This window comes from Orbicella franksi, chromosome 13 (assembly GCF_964199315.1).
Source record: "Orbicella franksi chromosome 13, jaOrbFran1.1, whole genome shotgun sequence".
Taxonomy (NCBI): Eukaryota; Metazoa; Cnidaria; class Anthozoa; order Scleractinia; family Merulinidae; genus Orbicella; species Orbicella franksi.
In genome coordinates this window covers 18,577,330-18,593,787 of record NC_138157.1, presented here as the reverse complement: position 1 = coordinate 18,593,787, position 16,458 = coordinate 18,577,330, and the positions used below count along the sequence as shown (strand labels likewise).

General features: G+C 39.3%; 1 protein-coding gene across 1 annotated transcript; it reads right to left on the bottom strand.

The window, feature by feature from the left end:
• Positions 1 to 599: 599 nt before the first annotated feature.
• On the bottom strand, positions 600 to 3,246 carry LOC145465843 (forkhead box protein I2-B-like). Its single transcript, XM_081449596.1, has 2 exons — positions 1,493 to 3,246; positions 600 to 862 (listed from the first exon to the last, which is right to left on the bottom strand). The coding sequence occupies exons 1-2, from the start codon at positions 2,115 to 2,117 to the stop codon at positions 642 to 644; spliced, it is 846 nt and encodes a 281-aa protein (XP_081305722.1). The 5' UTR covers positions 2,118 to 3,246; the 3' UTR covers positions 600 to 641.
• Positions 3,247 to 16,458: the final 13,212 nt, after the last annotated feature.

The window sequence follows — 16,458 nt, the reverse complement described above, 5'->3', positions numbered from 1 at the left end:
GCCCACGATTTCCGACAGTGGTTACTAGGCAATACGATGAAGACAAGCTGCATTATGCAGCGACAACTGACGCCAGTTTTCGTTCCTAATTTGACTTCTTCCGCGACTTTTTCGGAAACGGCATTTTTACCCCCGACTATTTGTAACTAAACGTTTCTAAACGTTATTTTACAGTGACGAATTGGTTTCAGAGCTCAGAGTCTCTTGTCAGTGATTTCCTGATCATGGACTTGAGCGTTTCCACATCGTCACGGCGACCATGTTGGTGTTTCCAGCAATGACATTTCTCTCCACTGGAAAACGAGTTTGTTCTAATGCCGCAAAAATTTCCTCTTGTTTTGGAACACCAACATGCCACGATGTAAACGCTTAATATCATGGCGCGTCGAGATCGAACGGAACAAAACACTATAAAGAGAACAACTTCACCATCACTGTGATTGAGAACTGCTTTAGCAGAACTCAAGTTAATCTGAGGAAACTAATGAAATGATTACATATGGTTAGAATGACAAAGACCCAAAAACGGCTCGCAGTCAAATTTTGTTAGGATGAGGTACGTACTTTTCTAACACTTGAACAATTCAACAGTCCTAAAGTCATCCGACATCAAGCCATGCCGTAACACCAAGCAGATCGTGTCAAACATAATAAGTATGTGTGACAGCCTGACTCCTGGGAAGATAAGGAGAAAAGTTTTTGTTGTAATGAGGTGAGTCCATGCGAATCCAAGATGGCGGACCAAAGGATGTGGTCTGTCCGTGCAAATGAGGCGGGTTGAGAAAGGGGCTGACTCTTCTTTCCCATACATCATGTTGAGTATCAAGAATGTTTTGGCAGTCAGATCCTTGCCGTGTGTTTCCTACAAATACAAAGGAAAATATTAATACCCCCGCTCTTGGATACAGCAATTGATGTTAATGAGGTTTGACATATAGTAAATTATAAATAAGGGACCAAGAGAAAATGGACAGTGTATAGCTGTTTAGTGTCTAGATTAAAGAACTAACAGAAATTTTAACTTACTGGCGAGGAATTTTAGGCCTTTTTGTGTCAGTACATCTTTTTTGTCTTCATAATTTTTCGAAAGATCAAGTGCTTATAGCTAGTGATTTCACTTCCTCAGAATGCACCTGTGCCGATTTTTTTCTCTCAGGAAGGGGTCAAAAGAGTTGAACGGGACATCAGACGATTGTTTAGTAGCTTTTAGTTTACAATACTTCGCCAGTTTTTGTGGCGCTTCAAACGTTTAGTGTCAGGAGATTTTGTTCCTATGATTTGCCGTCATATTATTTTATCTCCTGATAATACTATTTTCTCTTTTATCCATCGGTGTACAGTTTTGTTTTACGCGCAGAGGTTGCTATCCACTCGCCCTGGCCCTTCAACACTAAGCCCCTGACACTCTAAAATAGTCTTTACCCTAACTACATAAAAGATAATTTAATTACTTGCTTTGCAGTTCAGATAATTGTCATTTCCCCTTTCATACCTTGAAATCTTGCGAGACCAGCAAACATGTGATGACTAAATTTCTCGGCGTCGTTTTGAGTTCCATCTTTATCCTTTAGCAATCTGTCAATGGAGAACCTGTTAAGATCAATATTTCCCTTGGCTAATACGTCTGAGCTGGACTTGACAAGAAGATCATTATCAACACCAGATCTTAAGTTCTTTCTGATTTCATCTGGTGTTGTAGGTAGCTTATCCTCGTGTCCCTTCACGGAAGAATTTTGAGAAAACTTCTTTCCTTTTGTTCGAGGTTGCCGCTTTCGTCTTCGCCTAAAATGACCGTCTTCACTGACATATTCCTTCAGCGAATCCAACAGAACTGTCCAGTAGTTATCCTTTCCCCATGGCCGCGTCGGATCCTTCAATATTTTCACGAAGCACTTGTTAAACGAGAGGTTGTGTCGCACTGAGTTCTTCCAACCCTGGTACGTTCCGCGGAAGAACTCGTAGTTCTCCACGAGGTGTTTGTTTATCTCTGTTAGTGTGAGCTTCTTGTTAGGCGAGCTGAGGATAGCTGTTGTTATGAGCGCAATGTAGGAGTGTGGAGGCTTGGGTTGATCTGTCCGCCGGCGGCCCTTTCTGGTCTTCAGCAATCCCTCAGACATCTTTCCGTGGTGTTTTACTTGCGGATTATAACTAACACGTCTTTAAGAGGCTCTTCACCGCCTTATATCAGGAACTGTGTACGCGTTATAAGTAAGCGGATCAAGCCGCTTGTTTATAGTTCTGTTTCAATACACAAATGACGCTTTTATGCTCATCGTGCTATTGCACAAACACAGGAAGCTGTCAAGTTTGCACACCACCCACAAAGTTTAATTAAAAACACGCTGCGTTTACACACTACTGTTTAGAAGAAATGCCGTAAGTGTCTGATGAAATTCTATACCTCTAAGCCGCTTAATTCATTCGCTAATGCAATTACATCTTCCTTAGTTTTCTTATCCCTTCTGCAATTTTTTTATGCAGTGGTTTTAACCGTGCAACAGATAAATTGACAATTGTTGACCTGTTAGGTGGGTTGCCAGGAGAACGCTGACTTTAAAACTAACGATAGATTAAACATGATATTTTTGAATCATCAAATCATTTGTCATTTGGACTGAAAAAGCAACAGACCTTTTCATGAGCAAGTTTGAAAACAATTAACGCTAATCTCCAACAGCGATGTAAAGTTCCTTACTTCTCGTTGTATCTTTCTATAACAAGTTGAAATGATCATGAGGTAAGGTTTGAAAATGAACTTATCCAGACGGGCCTGATCATTTCCAACATGAAAACAAATACTATACAGTACTTCGAAACACAGAATCTCTGGTACAGTACAAAAAGAAAATGTGTGAACAGCGATTACAGAATTTCCGTCGTTATGGTGTGGAGGAAAAGCGGGCGTGTTTCCTGTCCTTGTTAATTACTTTCTTTAAAATAAATGAATCGATTATCGTTATCGAGTTATCGCAGACCATATCCCCCACGCCTTCTTAAAGATTTTGTTCTTAGAATTTTATAGCACCACACGTGATAGAAAAGGTTGAGAACCGATTCCATCCCGGACGGAAATCCTGCTCCGAAATTGTTAGGAATAAACTCACTTGATTACGTTTATAACTAATGTTTACAAGAGATTATGATCTGGATCATTGTCTCTTGGTGCTTACTATCGATATATATCCTCAAGAAATAAGCCAGGGTTGGCCAGGGATTTTAGATATATGACATACAGGGGGATTTTAAATCGGGTATACGGTATTTGGAAGCCAAAATTGGGCCTTTCACTGGGTGTAGAGTATGTCTTGTCAGTTTTTGCAAATTTTGGTATTTCGCATGAATTTGAGGGGAAATTTTGGGTATAATGGGTTTCTTTTCAGGTATATTAGTATACCTCTACCTTCCATGACTGATCCTGATAAGTGCAACATCTTTCACATGCACTTCTACTCGGGGTTTATGTGATTTTCAATGCTCTTCTATAACAGTTCTTGTTCAAATTCCTTACACGTAGAAAGAAACCTTTTTCATTTGAGCAACCATTATGCGATCGCAAGTAGCTTATCCTTGGGCAAAGCCGTTTTTTCTCGTTCCGTTTTTCAGTATCAGCGATGTAACGAAAAATTGACGAAAAAAAAGATCGACTGTGTTCGGTTACCATTGGTCAACGGTTCTCCCCATTTTCAAAGAGGATGCTTTGAACTTTTCTTGTTATCTCTATTTTCTTTGTCTCGAGTATCAATTTATTGCATTACCTGGGACTATATATTTCGACACCAGTTTAACAATTCTAATCTTCAGTGAGTAGATTTGAAAAATATATTAGTTTTATTTCACTTTCTGGATTTCTAGATCTGTATATTGTAGGTAGGATAGGTTTCTCTTGGGCTTTGAAACACAACAAATGTGCGAGTTCTTGATTTTCCTCTTGCATTCTGTTTTCGTAAGCAGTATGCACTACAAAAGAATTGATATGAATGCGCGTTTTTGTTTGTAAACTTCTACATTTCAGTATATGCTCTTGTAAATTCCAGCGAAAAAAGGAACCAAAGAAGAAATAATTTATCATGTTATGTCAAGGATAGGATAAGCTGTCGTTATTAATTAGAAGATACTAAAAAATCCGTTTAATGCTCAACATGACAAGTGTCGCGGGATCAGCCGGTATTTTAGAGGTCTTAGAGGCTGGCAACTTCTCCTTTAAATTACTATATGTTTTAGTGCCAGTCGTGTTGTTAGCTAACAGGAAAATATCTTGTACTATTCACTGAAGAAGGAGATGATGAATTCTTATTCTGGGATTAATCCTACCTGGTTAATCCTACTTAGAACGCAATATCAAGAGAAATACAAGGCAAAAACGTCGATTTAAACAAGCTTTAAACCATGTCTCGCTCTCTGGGACTCACAATGTGTTATGTAAATCTTTAGCGAAGCATTTCCAAAAATGTGCATTCGTTCCTTAATCGAAGGAATTCGATAACCAAGGTTCGTCATTTCAAACTTCAGTCACTGTCAGTGAGAAAAGAACAAATGGCCACTCTCGTGCTAACTCGAAATGAAATTAAAGAAGAATTGTGAGACTTCGACAGGCTCGTTGAAAAAATTGCAGATTCCTCTGCAGTCTATCAATTCTCTCGATAAGCGAATTTTTTATTGTTTTTGTGTGGGGAAATCTGGAAATATACTGCCGTTCTAAAGTATTAAATTATATTTAAACAGCACTGGTTTTAATTAATTCCTTATCCCGGGATATTCCTCGGAACTTTTGATGTCGGTTTGCTGCTAGGTCTCGGAAACCCTCATCCTGTTTCAGACCACAATGTCAAGACAGATAAGTAACATACAGTTGAGTGTAACCCCGTCAAATTGATGCAGCTCTAAAAACCAAACCCAGCCTTTTTGTGGTTAACATCGTAACTCGTACTTTATATACAGCTCACTCAAAAAGAGAGTTCTCTGGCTTGGAGAAGAGGTGCATGGGGAGTGGATCAGGCTCTCGTGTGTGATCGCAAAGGAGCTGAGAGGCGAGGTCAATCAGCGGATTTCCTTTTATCCCGTGTTAAGGATTTTTATCCAACGAATAGCTTTGAACAAGACAGACGTTTCCAGCAGATTAGATTTCTGTTTCCAAAGACAGTGATATACAGAAAAGGAGAAAGTTTCACGTGCGATTTGCAAACCTTTTTACCTTAGAATGCAACCCGAGTTGAAGTTTTTGAAGCACCAATTGAAAAACAAAAAATACTTGTGTGTTGATGGATTTCAATAGAACGATATAACCGAACACCGGATGTGTTATTCCCTTGAAAACTCTGAAACCCTAGCGTCTACACCGTAATGACAAACCTTGTTTAAACCGGCCGGTCAGTTGTCATTGTGTAAAAACATTTGCCGAGCTACATTGACGACAACAACGCCGGGTTTATTACAATTTTTATTTGTGATTAACTACAAAGTTCTCACAGTGCACGGTGAAGGAAAACAAAGGTCATTAGGATCCAACACGCCAAAATCAGTTGAACGAAAACGCTTAACCTGGGCCGGGTTGTGCGAAAGCCGGTTAGCGCTAACCCAGGATTAGACGTTAACCGAAGTATCCATTTTCTTTATATTTCAAACTCAGACCTGAAGGAAAAACAATATAAACAGGAAACTGCACCCAAAAGTTGCAAACCTGAAATCAAAATTCTCGCTAATCCTGGGTTAGCTTAACCGGGCTTTGAACAACCCGGCCCTGGTTTCTAAAATTGTCAACGAAAAATTCGCTTCTTCGATTTAATTATAATGAAAATGTAGGCAAACAAAGTCAAAAATACTCAATGAAAATGAAGACAAAGTCAAAATACTCAAGTTTAAGTAAACATCTTAACTCGGCAAAAGACGGTCAAAGGCTCGAAGTAGGGTTTGGATTGTTCAGAATAGTCTCCACATTGCCGAAACTTAAACAAAAGGAACTCGCACTAAACTCGACGGAAATGAAACTGCACACGTCATTTTATTGAGAACGGCCGTGCATACATAAAGATTTTGTTCATGATGGCTCAATAGGAATTAGGTAGGACTAGCGCGCGCGCTATGTTATAAATGTGGCTGACGCATAGTGCGGGAAAAAGCGTTCGAGCGCGCGAGTCACGATCAGTTTTGGTTTTACTTCTGATCAAAAGACAAGGTGACGTGAGTTTAATTTTCTAAGCCAGTCGCGTAGCGTTCTAAAGCAAAACAAAAGCAAACGCGAATTACTTTCGATAGTCAAGCAGGCACTGGTCTATAACGAACATCAGGTCAAACTTAACACATTTCTGGGACCTTAGACTAGCCATTTTATCTAGGTTGCTGTTGAATACCTTAAATTTTGAGCACTTGCTCCTTTTAGAAGAAGTTGAGGATATAACAACTTTGTTTATAGTATAAGGAGGGGCTTAATAGGTTTTCGGATCGACGGATTTGGCCTGAAAAAGCGCACGGATTGCGGATTTTTGCGGTATATCGAGCGGATTCGTGGATTTTGAAAACACAGTGGATCGTGGATCAGCTGTGAATTTTGGTGCGGATTCCGGATTGTGTCTGTCTTAATGTTTGGATCTTGGGTCCTAAACGAAATTTGGATCATAGATCTTTCTTCAGCCTTGGTCGGTATGTTAAATTCATCCAAATTATTTATTCTTTACTCTTTGTGCGAAATTAACGGTGGCATTCACATTTACCAGTTTACTTTTGAATTTTTACATTTTGGTTTGCGGATGTGGTTGTGGTTTCGGATTTGAACAAAAATATTTGTGGATCGACGGATTTGGCAAAAAAAAAAAAAGGCACGGATTGGCGGATTTGCATACCCCTATTCACCCCCCTCTTAAAGTCTCGTCGTATTTGATTTGCTGAGATAAAAATGCTGTTGAAATAAAAGAGTGATTGAATAAAAGAACTCTTGATAGTCGTCAAGCTTCGGTAGGCAAAAAAAAAATTGCTAGCTGCTTGGTTTTTGTTGGAAAAGGGCGGTTTATATAATTTTAATTGGGTGTCAAAAGTAATCCATATTTGCTTTAGATTTTATGTGTTTAAAGAACTAGTACTTGCTACTCAGCCAATCAGATGCCAAACTAAACCCTTCACGCTTCGGCTGCAGGGATTTTCCCGTGCTTGCGCCGGTTACCTCTATCTGCTTCGTATTCTCATTGGGTTCATTTGTTTACTTAAGGTGGTATGGTACCCTCAATATGGACCAAAACCAAAAAGTTTGTTTAAATATGTTGAAGAAAGATCAATTGTGTGCTATTGCACTCAAGAAGAGAAATTAAATTTCTAGAGTTGTACTCAAAATGGTTGCTATGGAAACCAGCCACAGCCTTTTGAAGTAGTGTTTTATAGTATTGACGCCAACACTTCCTGCTCTTTTACAAAACAAGAATTGACTGTCAAATAAGCATATCGTGTAAGTTTCTGTTTTGTTCTGTGATATGAACCTAAGTTTTGACAGTTAACTTTTATTTTCAGTGCTTTTTACAGCTTTATTTGGAAATAACCTTATTTTTTACCACACCCAGTGGACAAATCATCTCATGTCACGTGACAGACCTTAAAATGTTACGATTTTTTTGGTTTATATCATCACGACACTATTGGTCTTTGATGAGCCCAAGTTTCAGAAATTCTACTTAAAAACCTTGCAAAGTAGAAATGTTGGCGCGAAGTCAGTCGGTACAAAAGTAAACTTTTGAGAAAAATGCACTTTAAGTTTTTTACACGAAGTATTAAGCATTTAACGAGCCACAAATAGTGGGGGGGGGGAGTGCAGATTGGATCTCGGGGGAGGGGGTGCAATGGTTGTTCTATTTTGTAAAAAGTTACCGCAGTTGTGGGAAATATTCCTTGTCATAAGGGAAATGAATGAGCCTGTGATAGCAATTTGAGGCAAAGCTTTTCACAAATAATTATACCAATCGAGTTGTGCATGTCTTAAAAGTTTTTTCTAAATAGTTTCGTTCATATAAGTTAAAAATAATCTATATTTTTGGTCACGCTCTTATAGTAAATAGTCGTTGCTATGGCCGTTGCCACGTGAAAAAACTTATACCACTGTGTACTTTCCTTAAATTTCACACTCATCTGGAAGGAAATTCGGCAAGATCGTTTCAAAATGTTTTTGACAAGTCCTCAAGGGTCTTAAGTCTTGTATTTCCAAGAAATTGAATTTTTCATGAACATCGCCATATTTTAGGGTACCATACCACCTTAAGTCTTTGTGATTGGCTGTTATGAACGCTTTGGTTTTAGTTTTATGCATACTTGATTGAACACAGTTCCGCCATAACGAGTTTTCTATGCATTGCCTCTTTTTGGAAAAATTTAGGTAACAAGCACAACGTCATTTATAACAATGTTGCCACGCATGCGTTGAAAGGAGATTGAGCCTGATCCCAAACCTAGAAAGAAAGGTTGTGGTTAGCAAGGTCTTTCGTTTTGAGCAAGGTGCAATTTTTATGTTTAGTGCCTTATTTTTTTTTTCTTTTAGTTAAGTGTTTAGGTCGCTATGATTGCAACCGCTGTTGATTAAATTGTATCGTCTTTCAGAAGTAAACAAGTCGCCCCCTATCTTAGGTATGTTTGTAAAATGAAATACCCTATATCCCGGATCATCTTAATCAAACATCCTTACCCACCCACCCACCCACCTTCCGAAAGCTAAGCTTGTCGTCTGTGAACGTACCATAAATTTTGCAACTGAAACAAAATCATTCGCTCTTTATTAGCGGGGTCATTGTTCCTTATTATATGTTCACAATAATCATTACTGTTTTAGTTTTAGTTTACAAAAGCTTTTGCAACACTGTATGTCTTCATGGTCATGCAAATAAATCTATTTGTTGTTGCATACAACTGCAACAATTGTTCCTGTTCCAGAACAGTGTGCCCGCATGCTAAGTCCGGAAATTAAATTTTGAGAGAACTGAGAATTTTTTGGTCAACTCGTTGAAAGAAAAGGTCTGCGGTCGATCATTTTCCTCGATGGACAATGAAAATTGATCACACATTTGATAATCAACGATAAATGTAAAGCAGTATCTGCGGCAGTTGTAGTATCTGAATTCCCATTTAAGCAACGAACCATTTATTTTCCAATCTGGACAACTGCATAGTCCTGTTTTGTGTATAACATTGTTCTTATGCATGAAACTACATCCCGTCAAATTTGAATAGTAAATACCTTGGTTGCTGAAAATGTCTTTGATAGGTCAGTTGCCAATGGCCAATTCCCTCTATGGTCTGTGCCTGCAGGGAATCATGGTAGTTGGATATTTGATCTACAGTAAATACAACTACCATGATTCCCTGCAGGGGTGTCTCATTGAGGGACTTGGCCGTTCTACATTTCGAAAACTTTTTGTTTATGATAGAAGTCTGATCCATCGTATGAGAATGATTTCACTCGATTTAGTCTTGTCGTCTTTGTTACATTTGGTTGTCTCTGACAGAGAGGAGGCTCATATCAACGGTATGGTGTCAGGGTATTTCTTCTGTCACCTTCTTTTCTAGTGTTAAAAGAAGCTATGTCACGTTCTTTTACAGTGCCACTGCTTCAATCAAGGCCACTCTAGGAATTTTTTTTTTGCAACTTACCTGTGCGTGTTAAAACAATAAAATCGCCGCAGAATATTTACTAATATAGGATGAAGCTTGATTACATAGAAAACTTGTGGGGATTCAGGTTGCATGCATTGAGCGTCTCCCAGGGCTTTCGGGGGAAAAGGGAACATCATGTATTTCATGGGATTAGTGGGAATATTCTTGGATTAATTTTAGGGATGAAAGGACTGATCTCTCTACTATGTTAACCGACTTAACGCAAAATCTGGTGACAGTAGTCCCTCTTTCGCGAGAGAGGGACTACTCGTAGTCTATTTTCCAACGGATAAAGGGAACAACATGAATTCTTCCTGTGAGATCGTCTGAATTGAGACGAAAAAGCAAAACACGCTACTTGAAGTAAGCATTATTTTTTTAATTGTTTGTTTCTTGTTTTATTATGTTTAAGCAATAGAGAACTTTTTCCGTGTTTACATAGCCTCATCTTAACACGAGGGGAGTTCGGAGAATTCGAGACAGTTATGCAAACCCCAGACGCAGTCCAGGGTTTACATAACTTTCGAGAATTCTCCTAACCCCTTAAGTGTCTAGATGAGGCTTTGTAAACACGGAAAAAGTTCTCCATCGCTTTTATGAATATCCTCAAGAATACGCGCGAATCTAAAACTTCACAACCATGTTTACATACTCTCATCTAAACACACCTATCGACCAATGAGAGCGCGCGTAGTATCTCAGTTATAATATGATTTACACAATTTCTCACGTGATTAAAAAGGCAGACATTAAAATTAGCATATTAGTATACAGTGCGAAGTCAATTACGGTACATACAAAGTGACAGATTTGACAGGAAATCTTTCGAACCTTGGCAAACCACATAGGAAATTGAAAGTTAGCAGTTCACTAAAATTTGACGTTTTAACGTACTGTTATATCCGCGTGGTAATTCCTATAAGGAAATGGTTCAATTATGTTTTCCTTTCAATGATCTTCACAAATCAAGTTGTTGTTTCGTCTGGAAATTGTTTTACCAGATGTGTACTTATGCAATGAGTCAATTTGTAAGCTGCTTGCTAAATCGAGCAATCGAATGAATCCACCACTATTCTTAACGACTGAATTATATTTCTAATTTTGTTGGGTTAACACTGCATTGTACCTTGCAAGACAGGGACCGGTCTGAGAACAATAAGACAAGCGAAATTCAATGGAGAGGAAACTTCCAGGGGTCATTTCCAACTTTAGCGGAATACACCCCTCTCCCAAGTAAACAAACTATAACAGTGGACAGATCTTTTCCACACGCGGAATTAAACAAAGAGTTAACTGTAAGTTCTCATATATGAAATGCTAAGTCAATTAATGAAGTCACGTTTATGTCCGAAACAGTTTACCCACAACTAGAAAATGTCGATGCTCTGACGCCGTTGAAGGTCGCAGAATTTATAGATGATTTGAAAAATGTTTGCATTGCTATTTCTATCGATATTTCTAAGCTGACTAACCAGGTTTTAATTCTTGAGATTATCACAGCAGTCACTTCGATCCAAGGGGTAAAGTGTTTCAAAAGGAATTAATGAGCTGATAATTGCATCAACGTTTATCGTTCTCCAAAGGTGCTAAACTTAATTAAATAAAACTAAGAAAAGTATAACCCCATCCCTTTCCCTCCAGGTGTGTCTAATCGTTTGTTTTGTTTTGTTTTGTTTTGTTTTGTTTTTTTGCTATGCCTATCTGAGGTATATCATGCAGCTTGTGAATTTTGAACATGTGTTCATTTATAAAAGCTATAAGATTAATGCAAGGTGCTTTGGATGATTGCAGTTGCATCTAACCTGCTGGTTCTTCGGGTGACAGTACCTGCTTGATCTCAGAAATTTCAACCAATCGCAATGTTCAAAAGAGAATAACTGAAGCAAACGAGAGAACGGCGCTACAAAACAAAATTGCAGCACACTAAGATAAAAGCGTTCTGTTTTTCCAATCTTGTTAATCTCGTATTTCGGAAATACGATAATTTGATTAGCATTGCTCAGCTCTGCTAGATCACGAGCTGTTGTAGATCACAGAGCTCAAGGGGAAAACGCACGTTTGCTTAACAATCGAAAATGCTAAACTGTGAACATGTACGATTTGACAAATTATAAATAACTGATAAATTCAAACGTTTACTCGTAGTAAAGAGACAACCTCGTTCCCAGGGTCTCTCTCTGCCCCGCCCTCGAGAGAAACAACAACAGAAAAATAACAAGGCGACTGCAGTTGTAGCCTTATGCAAATAGCCAAGTGAACCAAGGGCGCCAGCTTTGGTAACGTTTTACTTTGTATCAGCAGTCCATAATGGCCTCCTGTTCAAGTGCACAAAAGATATGGGTGGAAAGGTTTTTGACATTGTAAAATAGTTACTACTGGGTAATATTGAAAATGTTAAATTCACCTGGTATTTGCTTGCAACCTCACATTTTTCTGCTCCTAAGTTTGTACTCGACGTTTTTAATCTATGGAAATATGACCAAATGCCAGCGAAAATCAGTTAGCGTTTTGTCCCAACAGCTCCCCCCCAGGTATCATCTCAGGAACGGCTTCCTGAATTGTTTTCAAAGAGTCCAGTGTGCTGTATTAAAACAGAACTGTCGAATCGATTAGTTTCGTGCAGTTCCTCCTTTTTTATCCCAGTCAAGTGCGCAAATCCAGCCAAGGAGCTTACTGAGTTGGCAGGCGTTGGGGTCCCGCGTGGAGTCCACACGCCTAACGTGTTCACAGCCGACACTGCGTGGGCCTCTCGCGGGAATTACTGGACTTAATGTCCACTGTAGGACAGGACTACTGGACCATTGCAAAGAACACAAGGATTTAGAATTATAGAAATCACAACTGACACGCGCATCTGTTTTACATTTAATTTTGACGTCGCTAGGCTGACTGCTACTAAACTAGACTTGCACTGATTAAAACTAGCGAAACGTTACAATCTACGGAAGAGAAAGGTCATTGCGTGAGTTTCAGATTGCTAGTGTTTCCATTCGATCTTGTAAAATCTCGTTTATCATTGCCCGGCAGCAGCAAAAAGCACTCGACCTATATGTCCATAGAGAGGAAATTAGAAATGAAGAAATGCTCCAAGACGTGCCTAACAGACAGGATGCGCGTTTTAATATGATGCCAATCTTCTAAGCTCTCATTAAAGTTACATATAACGTTTTATCCGCCTGCAGTCGACCCCGTTGATCAGGATATGGCAATCTTTGGTATGCATCTCCGCTCGTAAGCGATGATAGCAATCTACCTTGTGTACGTTTTCCTATGGACGTGCCAAGTGATAGGCGCGGAACGTGACCAGCCAGCGGCGTTGCCTTAGCGTGTTGCACTCTTGACCGGCCCAGTGCTAACAATCAAGATTTCTGTGGAGCCTAAAGTCATTGGCAAAGACATTTCTGATGATTTCTCTCGATTTTTCAACATGGAACTTGAGGCCAGTAAGGGAATTGATACAACCTGCCACAGTCAATAACAATCGAGACAAACTTGAGCCAGTCGCAATTTTTCCTTGTAGCACGTCTCTGGTGCTTGCTTAGGAACTGGAGACTTTCGTACCGGTGACAAAAAAAGGTTTCAAATCAAAAGGCTGGCAATTTTTCCTGTATTAGGAACGAGACCTTCGTACTAGTAATTGACAAAAAAGAAGTTTTAAACCATTGATGCATGTATGAACTCTGTCCTGGATCAAAAGCATCTTTCTTCGTAGGCACGGAATGGTTATAAGAGTAGAAGGCACTAACGTATCTAAGAGGTACATTTGGTTACCATGCAAACGATATTCACAATAACACGGGCTCTACCTTACGGTTAAAGACGATAAGAGATGAGGGAAGGAAGGTATTTTGAGAAAACTGTGTAGAAATGTTCCAGAACAGCACAGTGCTTGCAACAATAGCCTGTACAGTCTCTTTCAGATAAATTGAGACAAGCGGAGGATTGCCATTGCCTGTTTAAGACTTAAATGCTCCATAACAGCTCAATAACAGCGGCATGTAACTATCAATTCAATGTATTTCAGTATTTTATTCCCCCACCTAACCTGTGATGGAGATGGGCAGGATTGCCGGTTACCCCGGCCCGGGACTTGACATCAGTGCCTACAGGGCCCTCATTGCTTTGCGCTATTGTTCGGCTCACTTGGATCATTCGCTCAGTCAAACTTAACTTGATTAGATCTAAGTAAACGGTAAATTTTTCGGTGTCTCCTTTATTACTTTAAGCAAGCGTGCGCGCGATCTATTCTCTATTCATCTTATGTCAAATCAAATTTTTATTGATCTCAAATATGATCAAACCGCGCTAAGGGTTAAATTTCTTTAGTGTGATGGCAATCAGATAGACTGGTCTAAACAACTACAAGGGTTCATAGATTGGTCTTTCTCCGCACTTCAGTTGCTTTTGTCGAATTTCTACCTAACGGGCCATTCTTAGCTAACGCCTGTCTGTGAAATCGTCCTTCTATTGTTCCTACAGAAAACAAGATTGGTTTTGGCTTTTTGGGAGTGGCTTTCTCAGCTTGTACAATTTTCAGCAGTATATTGTAGACTCGCTAGATCAGATTTGTACTTGGGCATGACAGTTTAGTCTTACAGTGCCTCTCTCCACCTAGGTGTATAAATCGGTACCGGCGAATTTAATGCTGAGGTTAGCCCTGCGCTGGACTAGCATCCCATCTAGCGGGGGCGGGGGGGGGGGGGGAATAGATATACCCCTAGTCGCTTCATGCTACTGAAACCGGAGACAAGCGTCGGCTTGAGGTGCAAACTGGCTCGCATGCAGACTTTACCTTACTAGATCCGATCTCAACTGATACAAGAAAAGAGAAATCGTGATGCAAATCTGGACTCGAGTACAAGTAACCAGGTTCATGTCTTCATGGAAAACAATCTTGTCGGCGCAAAACATGGTAGTAGTCGATCGATATAAGCCGAGCACTGCTCTAAAGAGCTTTGTTTCTTGGATATCATCTAGGATACGATGTAATAATAAGCATATAGTTTAGTTTTACGTACTGAAACAACTAGCAGTCTATGACCGCCACTGAGATAGTCCAGGGTCCAGTAATCCAGTAGTCCACATTCCATTCGTCTGTCGAAAGGAAATTAGAGTTGATGTTTCGAACTTAATTCAGGGCATCATCCCAAATCAAGCCTTTTGAACCATTCTACAGATTCAGTCTTTCGATGCTGGCTATTTTAACAAACTCTATGACTCTAAAATGCCTTGAAAACATCACTTATCGTGCTATCAAACTATTTATCACTTGCGTCCAAGGCAAACTCGCATCAAACAATACCGGTGCTCTGAGCTTTTGACCTTTTGCTGTCAGAAAATTAATTTGTGTGATAACACTTTGATATCGAACGCTTTTCAGGGAACGAGACCTAATGGAGCCTTCAAAAAGACTCTTTAAAAGATGTTGTCTACGTGTTTAACATCTTTCGTGCCATATGTTTAGGAGAAAGTTTTTCCGGCATGTGTGAAGGTAATTTGTGTCTTGCATCGCATGCCAGTCGGAATTCGGCGTGTTTTCCGGTGAAAAGTCTTGGTTTCTGAGCTTAGTTTAGCGGTGAGACCACACACCATTTTGCATGAGTTCCGTGAAGCGTGGAGACGAGAGATAAAGGCAAGTTGCAGGATAATCCTCGCTGACAAGGAAGATGACATGTGCAAGCCATCTGCTCTCCCGGATCTCCGTCATATCTGTAATACTGGACAATACTAGTTCTTCTCGAGGATACAAAGAAAAGAGCCAGCACTTGATTTAAAAACGAAAAGAAAACAAATTTACCGTGCTTTGAGACTGTAAAAAAGTAACAGAAAAACTAGAAGCAATACTCTACCTGATGTTAATCATAAATTCTTAAAATTCTTTTGGTTGGTTTCAAACTGATTTTCTGAGACGATCACGTCTTTCTCTCTAGAGACTTGTATCCTCGAATTTGTTAGAAAAACATAAAAAGAGACTACTGCCAGAGGACAAGAGCAATACTTAGTTTTTTCCTCGATTTCCAGTGTGTCATACAAGTGTGATAGTCGTATCTAGGACTCCTTCGGTACAAAAGCAGTTATACCTATAATTTATGGACGGTTATCCCACCTTATCTCCAAAATTAATTACGAAGCTATCCCTAAAATTACGTCTCTTTGAAATTTGCCGATATATGTTGCAGATTTCATTGCTCTTGGGTTCAGAAATAGCTAATTTCTATATCTCTAAGTGTACTTCTAAGTGAGTACTTTGCTCCAAGTATGCTTTCTCATAAGAAAAAAAGATTAGGCTTCACATAATGGCTGTACTACATTTGAAATCATTAATCGTCTTCATACCTATCAGTTGTGCGACTAGAAACACCCAGGATTATTATAAAAAAAGCTAAACTGCTTATCACTTATACCTTTAATTCTGAGCCCAGTTATCCCTTATCCGTGTAATTATTTTCCTATCTATCCGTTTAACCCTTAAAAACCTCCGACCTGCATGTTGCTGGCGCACTCGGTGTGCGGTTAGCAGCGAACTGGTTAGTTGTCTCGCCGCCAGCTAAAATATGTCCATAAGAGAATTAAGAGAAACTATCTGCGTGACCCAACTGTGAAGTTGTCACATATATATATTGCCGCATTTTTTTTTTTTTTTTTTTTTTTTTTTTTCAAGCAACTCTCCTAATCAAAGTGCTTCGCTAGTTTGTGGAGCTGTTATTCTTATGATAAAATCAAAATTACCTAGTCTGAAGACCACATGGGACGTGTGCGTCTTATTTAGATCTGGTAAAAGTCTTTTGTCCATGAACGGATCTTTATTTTTAGTGAAGCTCGTAATTTACAAATCCT